At 37.6% G+C, this 15,276-nt stretch overlaps 1 protein-coding gene across 1 annotated transcript in view; it reads left to right on the forward strand.

Moving 5' to 3' along the window:
* MTBP (MDM2 binding protein) overlaps positions 1-15,276 on the forward strand; it is a 33,667-nt gene that overhangs the window by 1,126 nt on the left and 17,265 nt on the right. The window contains exons 3-13 of the mRNA XM_069779972.1: positions 676-749; positions 877-1,022; positions 1,511-1,569; positions 2,467-2,611; positions 4,140-4,257; positions 4,833-4,967; positions 5,749-5,843; positions 6,610-6,682; positions 8,302-8,419; positions 12,989-13,162; positions 14,322-14,435. Of these exons, the coding sequence (XP_069636073.1) occupies positions 676-749; positions 877-1,022; positions 1,511-1,569; positions 2,467-2,611; positions 4,140-4,257; positions 4,833-4,967; positions 5,749-5,843; positions 6,610-6,682; positions 8,302-8,419; positions 12,989-13,162; positions 14,322-14,435 (1,251 nt within the window). The remainder of the gene's footprint in view (positions 1-675; positions 750-876; positions 1,023-1,510; positions 1,570-2,466; positions 2,612-4,139; positions 4,258-4,832; positions 4,968-5,748; positions 5,844-6,609; positions 6,683-8,301; positions 8,420-12,988; positions 13,163-14,321; positions 14,436-15,276) is intronic.

Genomic DNA, 15,276 nt, shown 5'->3' on the forward strand with positions numbered 1-15,276 from the left:
TGGGCAGCTTGATATTTTCATTACTCCTGTGATGTCTTCGAATTTTTTCAGTGGAAGCAATATTTGTCTGTTGGGTATTAATTCAGAACCCTAATCCATGAATACTTATTCAAGGATTTTATCATCTTAAAATAGATTTCTGAAGATCTGCTTTACTACTTTTAGGGGCCGGGTGTTTGGGTTTTTTTCTTTACTTGGTTTGGTATCTAGTGTTGAGCTGTTAAGGCTCATCTTGTCACAGCTGTCATATAATTGTGATTCATGTGGGGAAACCACTATAAGTTGTTAAAATTCATGAAGATGGGAATGTTAAGCTCTTTTCAACTTCTGTGCTTTTTATTGCATAGAAATGTTGAGACAGCATCTCATTTTGTGAACTGTGTAAACCGTATTTATGAAAGTTGTGATTTAGTTCAGGTTTGATACAACTGCTGCAAATGGAGAGCAATATTGCCCAGAATGGAGAAGAGATCAAAGATTTTCTTACTTATTAACAGTCAGAGGTTCAGACACCTTAACATGTTTAGAACTTAATTATAATGCCAAAGGAAAGTAGAACTCGAGTCATTGTGGCACATTAAATGACTCAGTCTTTTAACAGAGTTGTTCATTATGATAGGAAGAACAGATTGTAGTGGATTGATTATTTTAAATAATTGTATTATCTCTTTGCAGCGTGTTCGGTGGCTGGTATTCCAGGTGTAAAGAAATGGTATTTTGCAAGTCATGTTATATGCGGTTATTATCAGGTAAGACTTTCCCCCCCCCCCCCCCCCCCGAATGTAAGTTCCTCAACTGTCTGCCTGTCTCTAGTGCAAGTTAAAACTGTGATGTTCAAAATTGTTTTTGCTTAATTAATTAGTTTTGCTTGATTAGTTCTGCAGTTCTGACTGGGAGGAAATAAATTTTGACACACAGAAAAATGACGACTGTCTCCAAACAAGTATTGACGAATGCCTGGGAGCCATACAAAATTTTGAGGAGGATGACAATAACAGTAGAGAGTCACTGTCTATGACTGAGTATGCATTATTATTATTTTTACTGAAAGTATAGTGATCTGACATTTAACAGTAATAACCCAAGGGATCAAGAAAGCTTAAGAAGTAAAAGTTATTACCAAAGCAACAGTTAACTATGAACAATCCCCTACTACTACTGAAAATAATTCTATTTTGTTTAACATAGCTTTAATTTTTTTAGCTACAGATTTTTTTTATAGAATAACTGAACAGTTTCCTAAAAGCTGATGGTTATATATACAAAAAGAAGTTTCTTGCTAATCTGTCTTGAATCCTACTTCCAGTTTTACTGCAGATTGTTTTGAAGTCATTTAGCCTACTTCTGCCTCAGTAAAAGGGGAGATAAGTATATCTTGTTGCCTAGGTATGTTTGTGCAGAATTTTAAAGATTTAAGATACTTACACCAGGTAGTATTCATTAGTTGTAACTTTTTGTTTTGAAATGACTGTTTATATTTTTTTCCAACCACGTTGCTCTTTATTTTCAGTATCTATGATGAAGCTGCAGAAAGTCTGCATCAGTTAGCTGATAAACTGCCTGCCCCAGGTAATCTCTCTTAAAAAAGCAATCTTAATTGAGTTTTTCTTGTTAGCTATTACTCTAAAAACTCAGCTGGTAAAATCAAAGTCAAATGGAAAAATTCAGAGGATGTTAGTCTGTTAGCGAATTAACTTGTGTGCAGCTCCTGCAAGTAGTTTAAGGAACCTGAGCATGATTGGCCTTGCAAATCAGATTATGGACTAGTTTGCTGCTTGTTTCTCTGGAAGGCTGTATTTCTGTAGAATTTAAGGTAGCTATTTATATAATTAATTTTCCATCTCAAATGGCGCCAAAGTAGTAGTAGACGGTAAGCAATATGAAACTCAACATACAACCACAGGAAGTTTCTATGGAAAAAAATGGAAGGTGTTGACGTCAGGCTTACATCTGATTTGCCAGCTGATTGCTTGTGGGTGAGAGCCATGAAGCTGTGAAGGAACATAGATCAGAACTATTGGATTCAGGTTTTGTCAACTGGAGATGCATATCACCTTCCATGTTGGTATTACATAATGTTGCAGTAGTTGATTTGGGATAGCAAAGGAACTGAATGCGGAAAGAATGAGAAACAGTAGTTCAGAGGTGTTGGAAGGAGGAAAATGACATAGCATAGTTGTACCGGAGACAACTCTGATCTGTCAAATACAGTGCTGAGTGGGAGGAGTAACGTACAGAACCACTGTAATTGAGTGAATGGCAAAATATTTTGTGTTAATCTAAGAGGAGCAGCAAGAGATGAGCTAAAATGTGGGAAAATGGTTTTAGATCTTGCTGAAGTTACTTGAAGTTGATCTTTAAGGCCATTTTAGTGCAGTCAGTGATAATCAGTACTTTTCTATCTTTAAATAACTGAATCATTTACTGAATAATGGCACCTTGAGTCATATATAACTGTTTTTACAGGCAGAGCAATGGTTGATGTAATACTGCAGGCTGTTGAACAAGATGGACCCAAGTTAAAAGACTGCTTACCTGCTATTGGTGCCCTGAAACACCTGAGAGAATGGCACTCTGCACAAATCACTATTGCAGCAAATGATTCTAAAGGGTATGCCATTTATTTTAGGTCTATAAACAAGGTCACTCTTGTTTTGTGTTAGTATATGTTAGTGGTTTACAATGAAACAGTGTCTTGAGTACTTTACACATATACTTTGAAAATATATAGATTTGCCTTCTATTATCATTTGAGGGGAGGAATTACTCATGCTGATTTATTGTAAATACATGCCCTAACCAGAGGGGCAGGCAAAAAAGCAAGTCCTCTGAAGTTCCTATTTCTATGAGAGCAGAAGATAAAATACTTTCTCTTTCCTTGCCATCACTAGTGGCTTCAGTGTGCATACCATGTTTCGAAGTTGGTCTATGCTACATAGTAACTTGTATTGATTGTAGTTTTGCAGTTTTTGTGAAATGAATATATAACTCTGCTGGTTTTACTTTAAATTTTATACTACCTTTGGTATTGCATTTCAGGGAGGAAAAAAAGAGTGTCTTATTTGTCCCTTTTGAAAATAGGAGTATAAATGCTCAATTACTTCCTGTATGCTTCTGAAGAGTCTTAACACTGAAATTATTAATTCAATTTGAAATTAAGTCCGTAATTTCCTTACTGTCCTCCTCTAACTGACATAAGTAGGCCATGATATGTCTCAATGTAAACCAGAGTGGTTTGTTTGGTTGTTTTTTTTTCTGTGCAGTAAATTATTGTGTGGATATTGAATAACTTGGCAAGGTCTCCTCCACTTCCCCTCCCCTCCAAGATTCCCAAAAGATTCAAGTTTCCTTCATAGAATATGTGGTTAAGCTTAATCCTAAGTTAATAAAACTGTTTAAATTTAAAATGTTGAATGGTCAGTCCTTGGATAGAATAAGCGATATACCGACTATATAGTACTTAAGGTATACGGAGGAAGATAAAACTTATTGCAGTGACTTCCATGAGCGCTTGATCTCAATGCTCATTGATGTCTTCCTGTGCAGCCAGCTTTTGACTGAATACATTTTTCTGCTGCTTTTTATGTAAAATGTGGCCATTTGGGCATACAGTTTCTCTGATGAAAATTCTCTCACTTATTCTTCCTGTTCTGTTGATGGTGCTGATTTCTTTCAGAAAACAGACGGCCAGTAGGACCCACAAATACTGGCTGCTCTTTTTCTGTTGCTGTTGAATTTGGGTAATACTTGTGCTGCAGTCATGTAGTTACAAGGCTAACTACAAATCATCTAGATTGGCCAGTGATGGCCCCAGTGATGGCTACCTGGCTTTACTCCAGCTTCTAGCACCCAACCTTACTATGGTATGTCTGCAGCTTGCCATTGCCGGTCTTATTTGATGTCTGACAAAGTTCTTTGCTGTCACATTCATGGAGCATATGAACAACTTCCTTTACAGAGCCTGAACCAGCAATTCTGTAATATTTTTCACTTTGTGGAATATAAAGCTGTACATGTTTTTCTTAACATACACAAGACCATACAGTGCTAAGAGGAAGTAGGTAAATTCAGTCAATTTGCACTGCATGTTAATTTGTAATAGCAAATTCGGTAAGATTAATTCTTCCTTATTTTTACAGTAGCTGGCAAAAGATTGCAGACTATCTATCAGCAGACTTTGTATCTTCAGATAATGTTATGAATATTATTGATTTAAAAGAACTCTGGAGAGGAAAGATTCAGATATGTGAAAGAAAGGTAAAGTAACTTTTTTCAGCTATGGTTATTTTTTTAAAGCATCTGTGTACATCGTTTAAAGCATGTGTTGTACAGTGCGTTTTATGCTTTAAGCCAAATTTGTTTTTGACAACGTAATGACAGAGGTAGTGTGCAACATATCTGGGTGGGTGGGAGAACAACTTGCTTTTTAGCATGATGAAAGGATAAATGAGATCAAGGCATCAGGATTTGAATTTCAGAAATCCAGATGCTCTCCTCGAAATATTTGCCTTAGAACTTCTTTTTCAAAATTAGATTGTTTTCTATCTATCGAAAATCATTATGTAACTGTGATTCATTGTTGCAAGCACATGTCTAATGTTTCTGCCAAGACTGATAGCTTTGTGATTGTGAAAGACATTGTTTACATTTTCAGTATTAAGGTTTTGGATATAGTAGTTGGTTATCTAAGTCTACTATTTCTGCCTAGTTTTACAGATCTGCTGGAAACAAAAATAATAATAATAATTTAAAATCGTAATACAAGTAACTGGCTGAAGAGAAATAAATTTTCTCTCTCTTTTGACACATTTATTGTCTCTTCCCCCCCCCAGTTTGGATCAGAAGTTAGGTTTCCAGAATTTTGTATGAAGAGCACTTCAGCAAAGACATTCAGCACTTCACATTTAAGTTCTTGCTGTGCCGCTAAAAAAGAGCGACAATCGAGGAATACTGATGCTTTGCCAGAGGCAAGTATTATTCTTGATCTTTCTTTGAGCCACTAGAATTCATCTGGTTTACTTTCCTGAGAAACTTAGTAATTGGGGAAACCGTAGAACTGAAAGTTAAACATAAAAGTAATGATTGCATAAGATTGAGGAATGCTTCCTTTGTTCATGTGTGTTCTCAAAACAGGTCCTTAAAACTTCATCTGTTTGTTCTTAGGAATGTGATACCAAAGTTTTTTTCAAATAGAAATTGAGACTTTATTCAATCTTAATACTCAAAGTATGTAATTTATTTATGAATTCTGTATTTATCTAACTTTTTCTACTTAAAAGGTTTGTTTGTTTGTTTTAATTACTGTTACTGTTTCATGTTTTCCACTGGAAGTAGATATTTGATGGGAACTCCAGAATTATATTTACTGATGAAAACAAAATGAGTGCTTATGAAAACCGGTATCAGTTAAGAGATTATTATTTTCATTGTTAAAATATGTACATTTTGGATTGCATTTGCCTGTTCCTGGTAGATCTTATTTTTTCTTTGTCTTTGAATAAGAGTTGCAACCCATTTGATGCACATGGTTGACATTCTAGAAAGTAAGCTTTATTAAACAGAATTAAATACCTTCCTTTTTTTTATATAATTATGTTTAATATGGTATTGTGAAATGTTTTTATATTCCTTTATACCTCTTTCAGATGTACTTGTAAGGCAAATGCCTCCAGCAAAACACTTGAGGAAGTTCTACTGAGATAACATCGTATATAGTGTTACAGATTTTTTGATTTGATCTCTTTTCAGGTTTTTCATTACTATGGTCCTGCACTAGAATTTTTACAGATGGTGGTGCTCTCTGATCTACCTTCCTTTTTTATATCAGATCTGGAATTTGAGCTGTATCCTTTTTTAAGGATCTAAACTATTACTGATAATAGTCTATAGCAGAAAGAAAACAATCAGGATCTACCCATGCAAGCAACACATGAGGATTGGCAAAGGCTCATTCCATTCTAGCCTGCCAATATAGTCATAGTGATTCTTCACGACTGGATTTTTTTCATGTTGAAATTTAAATTACACTAACAATAACCAGCTATTTTTGATATTATTGCACATACACTTTGTTGGCGTGTATGCTATTTGTGGGGAAAGAATAGAGAAATATTAACTACTGTGTAAGTTTAAAAAAACCCAAGCCTTATTCATTAATGCATATAGCATCCTACACAATATAGAAACATTTTTCCACAAATCATGTTTTCATTGTGTAGTGCAAAATCTGTGGCAAGGTATAGCAGAGGAGTTGTGTATGCTGCAGAGATCTCAAGGTATATTCCTATTGGTTTTAAATGTATGTACTTTTGGTACTAGTCTCGGTGTAACAGTAGTAGCTTAGGCTGTATAAGTCTGCCAGGATTTTGAATATATAAATATCTGTTTATGCCTGCCTATATTAAAGATGTCAGTGGTGTATTTCCTCATACAACATTTCCAAGTGTACTACTTTGCCTGGAAAGGTGAGTTTCATATATTTGTGGTACTGGAGTATCAAATATTAGACACTTGCAGTCCTGATTTGAAATATGATTTTAACATGATTTGTAAAATAGAGATGCATACCGTTCTTTGGAAAGGTGAGGTTCCTTAAGTTGTTCTGTTCAGGAGCCTGGCAGGAAAGAGTATCAAGGAGACATCTACACTGCTTTTGGACCAGATATCTTCTCTCTCTGGGAAGGTAAAAACTTCTTTATATTTAGGTATAGCAGAAGAATGAAGATACATATGTTTCTCACAAAAGGCACAAGAATAATATTTTGAAACCTAGTCTTTGTGTAAGCTGCTTCAATTCTAAAAGCAAAAGTTCTAAAGCAATTTTGGCTTTTAAAGGTTCATGCTACACAGGTCCTGACAATTTGTAAGCCCACTGAACATTTTTCTCTTTACCTTAGCTAAGCTTCGGTCTCCTAAAACATTTTGTAACTTTTAATCCTATCCTGACAGATAATTTCTGTGCTATCATAATTCAACTACTTTTTTAGCAAAAGGCAGGCATGTGTGCAGCCTACAAAATGTATCTAGCTAGTCTGAAGTGGTAAGCTTTTTTATTTTGCATGTGCATATTCTGCTTTTCCATTCTGGTTTTGGATAAAAGGAGTTCTTGAAACATTTACAAGCCTACTTCCATCCACCCACCCACCCGCCCCACCCCACTTGGAATAACAGTATGATTATTCATTAGTTTGAAGATGTTTTTCCTGAATGTTTAAGGTAACGTATGCTTGTTTAGGAAAGGTTTTTTTAGTGTTTATAAAATAAATCTGTGCTAATCAAAACAACTTGCAATGTAAAAGTGCTGATACAGTTATAATGAATAACTTCTTTATTTACTATGGAGACAGTGTTCCATTATCAGGCTGTATGTTTCATCTTCAGCTTGTTATTTAGGTTTTTTAGTAACTTTTTTCTCCCCTGCCACTCCATTCTCCATTATGCTTAGCCAGAAAAGAAAGAAGTCCTTTTTCTAATGTTGTACCAAAAATATTTTTTTGAATAGTTTTATATTGGTAAATATCACAGGTAATTTTCATTTTACATGAGGATACTGAACATTTGGTCAAATACCTTTCACAGTCTAAGAGCTTGGATTTCTACTAGCTCTTTTAAAGAAAAAGCCAAAACAGTTAAAACACATTCTCAGGCTACTTTTTAGAGTCTGCACATGTTGAATTGAATATGTTTTCAAGATAACAATTTCTTGTAGGGATTTTTTTTTTCAGTCTACTACTGGAAATATTATGCATTTGTAGGCTTTTCTAATAGCCGTAAAAGCATTGTTTTATTGCTTGAGTATTCAAATACTTATGCATTTTTTCTATTAGTGCTTATTGGCCTGAAATTTACTTACAGATATAAACATAGTCCAGTATCTCATTAACTGAAGAGGATAACATGTAGGGAGGAAAAAAATTACATGTTTTTCAAAGGAATGCAGAGTCAGTGATGCCAACTCTATCTTTGAATTCTCTATTCATTCTGGATACTACTTTACCGAAGTGTGTTTAGCCAGATTATTGAAAGACTTGTAATAGGTAACAGATACCTTTTTATGTATGAAATAGAAATTCAGCAGTTAATCATCTCTTAACTGGAGCAAAAAATAAGCACCATTTGCTTCAGTGTCAAATGCTGTTCCATCTCAATTGAAGTGAATGACAGAAGTGTTAAGTAAAGATGTTTTTCTTCAGTATTGTATTGTACTTGTATTTGAAATAATGCCAAATCAGTAGCTCAAGAATGAAATGCAAAACAGGTTTCAGTAATATTGCATGTATTGTATTTGCTGTCATTATTTAGGTGGGAGCTTTGTTTACATTGCCATGTAACGTAAGCAGTGTAGTGATCCCATCCCCTGCCCAGCTGAGTACCAAGAAATGGAAAGAATATATGGCTAGGAAACCCAAGGTCATTACTGGTAGGTAAAAGGAAGATGACTACAGGTATATTTTGTTGTAGTTATATGTGTACGTGTATATATGTATATATGTGGTGAGGTTTTTTCTATACATTTGGGATGCCCTTTTTTTCTTCAATGAAATTAAGTCAGTGATGGTAATCTTCATTGACACAAAAGTTTTTGGTGAATGCAAGTTCAGCTACACAGACTTGTTGTAGAGGAAAATTGATAATAACATCATGGCAAGCTTTAGGGAAACAACGCATTTCCTCTAACACATTTCTGTGTCCTATCTGTCAGCTAAGATCCAGCTTTCTCACACCTTTCTAAGGTGATTGTACAATCCATGGGCAAAGAGGTTTGCTTCTACAGATGGAAATCCAGTGTCCTTCACTTAGGTGCTTCCCTTCTCACTTAAGCATTTCCAGAGGTTCTTCAGTGCACTTGCATTTAATGTCAACCTCTTCTTGGGAAAATACAGAACATCAGGAAATGCTGGATGCTTCCATTCACCTGAGAGCCTGTGTGCTTAACTAGTGGTTGAGGATGTGCTTCTTCTTCCTTATGGGGCTGTACTGATGGCAGGCGACTCCTCTTATGCATTGTGCCAATGCTTAGAAATTCTGGTCAGAAAGTGAGAGAACAGAATCAGTGCAGATCAAGACCGGGTGGAATTTCTCAGTCAGCCAGTATATATGCCCTGTGAGTGTAGGCACTGTGCAAGTAGTAACTGAGGTTTGTAGGGACTTGAAAACATCAGGCTAAATGGAGCTTGGTGATAGCCCAGTGCTTAAAGTACTTATCTAGGACAGGACAAGATGTAGGATTCTGCCGCCTTATGTGATTTTGTTGTGTATACAGAGGTCTAATATATAATTCATGCAGATTCCAAGGAACAGTGACTTCTGTTGCCAACTGAAGACAGTGTTTGTAAAGAACTATGCAGATGAGGATGACTGACAGACTGATATTTTTTTAGGTTTTGGAACAGGCAAAAAATTGAGAGGAATTAGGAAGAGCTGTGTAACAGGGCAAGAAGCTTAATTTTGTGGAGTGGGTGCTGGCAGTTAAGGGATAAGCTGCTGCCCGAGCATTCACACACCAATCAAGGAGTCGCGCGCACACCACTGAGACTTTCAGTGCTAGGACCGGAGTCCCTTCGCAGCAGGCGACTCCAGGGAGCTGACGGGTGCCCCTTCCCACTCCTCACACACACACGCTCACCCTCGGGCACTGCTTCTCCCCTTAGGCTCAACCCTAGGTTCCCCGAAGCAGAATCTCTAATCAAGTCCTACGAATTAGAAAGCGTGATTTATTCTATCTATGATGCACAAATTTGGACAGCTTAAGCTTTCCAAATTACAGCTTCATAATCTTATCCCAGTATTGCCACGTGCTGTTTACATCCTGTTTGGGTGTGCTCCTCTCTCATGCAGCTTAGTTTGCCACCTTTTGTAACACAGTATATAGATTTAAAATGATCTCTGCCTGTTTGGAGGTGGTAGAGCAGAGAGGGTGTGATTATAGAGCTGGATCACAGCAGCAGCATTTATACTGGAGAGATTCTGCTGATGCAGTCAAATGAGCACAAGATCCCCAGTGTCTGCACGACCTTTGTCCTGTGCTCCAGTGGAAGGGTTTTGTAAAAGTATTAACTATAATGTGATCAGTAGTACACAATAGATTCTTATTAGGCTTCTTGAGCAAAATTTAGAATAGGAGGAGAAACATGGCCATTTAAACGTATTTGCTCATGTAGTTGAAAACTGTTTATTTTTTAGTGGCTACCACCAATCTGACTATATTAAGGATTTGCAAATCCGTAATCTCTTCAGTCTGCGGGAAGGTGTAATTCTTTGAATTGGTTGTTCTCAAACACTAATTAAGATTAAAATGAGAAATAAAAGCTTTCCCCTGAGGTATCAGCTTTGAGATGCCAAGATAAACTGGAAAAGGAAAATATTTCAAATTACTAGGGGAACAGGGAACAGGACAATAGTGAAAATGTGTCTGGAATCTTTTTTTCTTTCTTGTTCTTGTCTTTCTCCTTTTTTCCCTGTATTTATATATTGAGGTAGTGGGATTTTGCCTCTTCCCTTCCCCCTCCAACTTAAACTTTTCAAGAAACACTCGAATACTTCATATTTGTTACTAACAAAAATTTGTAATATTAATGAAAATGTTGTGGTTTAAGCTGAGCCAGCAACAAAGCACCAAAAAGCCGCTTGCTCCTCCCCGCAAGCCCCGGTGGGATTGGGAGGAGAAAATATAAAGAAAAGCTCGTGGGTTGAGGTAAGGACAGGGAGGCATCACTTACCACTTATGGTCACAGGCAAAAGACAGACTCAACTTGGAGAAGAAACAAAATCAATTCGATTTACTACAAATAAAATCAAAACAAGGATACTGAGAAGTAAAACCCAAACCTTAGAACACCTTCCCCCCACCCTTCCCTCCTTCCCGGCTCAACTCCACTCCCAGTTTTCTCTACCTCCTCCCCCCCAGCGGCGCAGGGGGACAGGGAATGGGGGTTGCTGTCAGTTTGTTAACTGATCAGAAAGTAACTCCCAAAACACACGAAGTATGTTTAGAGAGGAGACATGGCTTTATTCTGTGCAGGTGCAAGGTTGAAGATTTCCACAAATCGAGCACACCTTCTGAAGCTGTCAGTCCATACTCACACACTACAGTTAAAGCACCACGCCTATCTAATACATATGTTCTGCCTAACTATTGCATATTCATTAAGTTGAGCAAGCATGACGTTCTCTTGAGCAATCATCACAGAGTCTCCTATGCCAGCGCGGGGGTCCGTGGTGGTCTTCGGTGGTCCTTTGGGGAAAAATGCCCCTACTCCTTTTGTCCTTTTATGGTCATGCATCGTCTGAGGACAGCAGGGTCTTTTGTTTCTCTTGCTAACGCCTCCTTTCTCTATGGGGAAGAAGGATGTATGTCCTTAATTAGCAAGTCTGTGACTCTGAAATGTGCATTATCTGGTGACTTGACTATTATCCAAACACTCCTTAAGCATCCTCTATTGTAAGCAGAATCTTAAACTAGATAAGCTTTACCTTAAATACCCTAACCTTCTTATTTGTTAACCACTCTTTTGAATGCTTGAGGCAACGAGTTAATGTCTCTGCCACTCCTTCCTCCTCCTGGGGGGGGGGGGGGGGATCCAGCGTGGGACCCCACGGGAGACAGTCCTTCACCACCTTCTCCATCGTGAGTCCTTTCCGCAGGCTGCAGTTCCTCACAAACTTCCCTGGCCTGGGTCCTTTCCGCGGGCCGATCTTCAGTCCCAGCCTGCTCCAGCGCGGGCTTTCCCACAGAGTCCCGGCCATCTTGGGGGGCCCCCGCTCCCCTCCCTGGGCTGGGGGGGACAGCCTGCCGTCTCACCACGGGCTGCAGGGGCATCAACCTCCTCCCCCACTCCTCCTCCCCTCCTTCCTCACTGACCATGGTGTCTGCAGAGGGGCTCCCCTCACATTCCAGTCCCCCTACTCACTGCAGGTTCCTCTTCTTAAATCCGTTCTCCCCGAGGCGCTACCACCATCACTGACGGGCTCGGCCTGGGCCAGCGGCGGGTCCGACTTGGAGCCGGGGAAGCTTCCAGCAGCTTCTCACAGGAGCCGGCCCTGCAGCCCCTCCCCCGCTACCAAAAAAACCGCACCACACAAACCTAATAGAAAACGTCAAGCTCTTCTTGAGTTATTTATTGAGACAGTACTGCAAATATCTTATGAAATTAAGTGATTTGACTTTTAAAACTTAGTACATCAAGAAGTATTCATTCTTTCCATTTCTACATCTACCAAAGATGTGTGTAAAAAGATAGCAAACCCATCCTTTCACTGTTATTATCAAGTCCTACATTAACTTATTTTCAAAACTGCATAGTCTATGCCAGTGTTTAAAAATAGAATGTGTTTGTCTCTCACCCAAGCTATGCACAAGTGTAAAGCAGCGAGTGAAACTTACTAATGAATAATGCAGCTTCCTTGGGAAGAGTGTACAGTATTTCCTTTTCTTCTACAGATGTATGTTCTTGCAGTGAACACTTTACCATTATTTCAGTCCACATATGCAAAAATGCCTGTTTTTACCTAGCAGAACAGAACCTTCTATAATCAATATATGTATCGGACACTGTTTGCCTAACTCTTTGTTGTTTCATGGTAGAACTGTAACTTTGCCGGTTAAAGGGTTGCCTTTTACTAAGACCAATTGAAGAACTTCTCTTAGTTGGTGGTTGGGGTTTCCAGATCTGCTTTGTAGCCTGCATTAGAAAGGTGGCCCTTGCTACAGTCACAGGAGTTCGGTGCTGGTAACATGCTAGCTTTAAGCCAGCAGCTAGTCCAACTCATCTTTGCTGCTGTAGCTCATTTTTTTTTGCATGCTCTTCAGCTTGTAGCTCTTTAAGGGGTAAACACCAGCTGTAGTTAGTGTGTCTCCTAAAAAGACGTTAGTAAGGTTTCTCACAGAACAGAAGAGAGCAAGTGATAGAATTTTGATGGTGGATTATAGCTTGTTCTAAAGCTGTTTTCTTGAGGGTGTTTCACAGTTATGTCCTGATGTTTTTTTAAGTTCCAGAAATTGAACTGAAAGGAGAATCTTGCCGATATTATTTCTTGCTACAAGGCAATGGCTCCGGAGGGTGTAAAGCAACCTTGATTCATTCAGCTAGCCAGATCAATGGTACAGCCACTCTTGCTGCAATAAATGGAAAGCTAAAGACAAAAGCAGAAGAAACAGATTCAAGTAAGAGTTATTACTTATTTATTTAAGAGTACCTGAATGCACGCAAATGCTACTACAATTTATTTGTTGCTTTTATTCATTCTAGTCTGTGTTAAAAAGGAGAAAACAAGGAGGAATATTACATTTTAATGAGTGTATCTATTCTTTAAGCAATGTTTTGTCAAATTGATAAAAATATAATAAGAGCTTGTTTATTCACACAATTTACTGCTACCACATTTTTTAAATTGACTACATAAAGTTGTAGTCAGTCATTTCTCATGACTGTGATTAGTTGTAAATGTTTTAAACTACAGGGACATCCAAGTAATATTAATGCAAATCAAATTTGAAAAAACTTAAAGTTTAAAAAGTATGTGTATTGTTGGTGTAAAGACTGAGCAGCCCATGCCTAAAATCTAAGGAACTGTTTGTTGACAAGCCTATTTCACTGATGATTTAAAATAAAAACCGCAAGGCCAGCAGACAAGTTGAATTCATGATAATGTCTTCAGTTACTTTGCAGATGTCCATATTACTGCAGAGTGGTTAGGGTATGAGCTAGCATGCATATCATACCTATTGGAGCAGCTAAGAGCATGTATGTAGACATTTATTAAGAGTAGTTGTCGTGTTACAACTACATGTACTAGATAACTGCTAATTCGTGTATTTGCTCTCAATAACACTGACAAAGGAAAGGCGCACAGTGACCTGCATGTTACCTGCTTATTTCCTTATTATGAAACGAAATCCGTGTGCGATATGACTGACTGCTTACCATTTGTCCTAATTAAAATCCCATTAGTATGGTGTCAGAAGACTGAAAGTCCTTGACCATATGTTGGGAGAAAACTTTTCTTTCCTGGTATCAAACTTAGGATCTTTTTATCTTCTTTAAATGTCAGTCATGTTAATTGTGTTGTCATTATATTGGTTTTGTACAGAAATTCAGACCCCTATTGCACGTTATCCCCCTGGTGTTCAATTGTAATTCATTTCCTTTTTTTTTTTTTTTTTTTTTTTTTATGATTAGCCATATTCGAAAGTCTGGTCATTTCCTTTGAATATGAAATTTGTTTATCTGCTGTGTTTATGTCTTCTTTTAAGATGTAGTGACTTGGTGTCTCCAAAGTCCTATGAGGGAATCTTAATAATAAATTTATCCTAATCTGTACAGGCTTCTGTATTGATGACTTTATCAAGTCTCTGCCACGTTTTTGTGGAGAGGAGATTGTACAGAGAGAAAAGAAACTGTCTCGTCTCCAAGTGTTTGCCTTGAAGGAATATCTCAGTAAGTAATGGGGAGAGTACTGGTAGCTCTCAAACTAGTATTTAAAAGGTCTTTATTTCAATGTGACAGCTCACCTTACAAAACTGAGGTGCGTTGATCACTTTGTGAAGAAAATGTGGAGCTTTAAAAATAAACTTTTTGTAGTGTATCTATGATTGTATGTCAGATAATGACTTTTAAATATTGAGGAAAAGAGAACGCTGAACTTAAAGTTAGTGGGTGTTTGTTACACTAATACTCTGAATGTTTGAGCATAGTTTTGGAATAATTCTGTGGTACTTGGCTTTTTCTCTGCTTTGGTTTTTTAATGCTTTTTTTCCTCTAAAACCCTTACTGCTGGATGTGCCTTCTACAAAAATAAGAATTCTGTTTTGGGGTTTTCAGGGGTTTTTATTTTATGGTGTCTTGCAAAAGCCTTAAACAGCAGAGGAGAAGTATGCATTGGAGATTTGTTACACTTATCATGATACATCATTCATAATAATAACTGAAAGGTCATCCTCTGTAGATTTTCATGACTTTGCAGAGAAGTACATTTGACTGTCCTGATTTTTTCTGCCTAAGTCCATTGCTCAGAGACTCAATTAAAACAAAAAATGCTTCTGAGTGATTGGCTAGATCATTGAAAATGGCATACTGTGAAGATAATTTAAGTGTATTATCATTAACAGAATACCAGCTTAAGGAAAATAAGATTTCTGCTGATAGTCTTGTCTTCTACCCCCCACCCATCTTGCAGTCATTCTCAGATTCCTGTCTACTTTAACCCTGAGCTTGGGGCTGCTTTAGAGCTTGTGTTTTAGTTTGTTTTGAGTGGGTTGCCCATTTCAATTAGGATAAA

Source organism: Haliaeetus albicilla, chromosome 3, assembly GCF_947461875.1.
Source record: "Haliaeetus albicilla chromosome 3, bHalAlb1.1, whole genome shotgun sequence".
Taxonomy (NCBI): Eukaryota; Metazoa; Chordata; class Aves; order Accipitriformes; family Accipitridae; genus Haliaeetus; species Haliaeetus albicilla.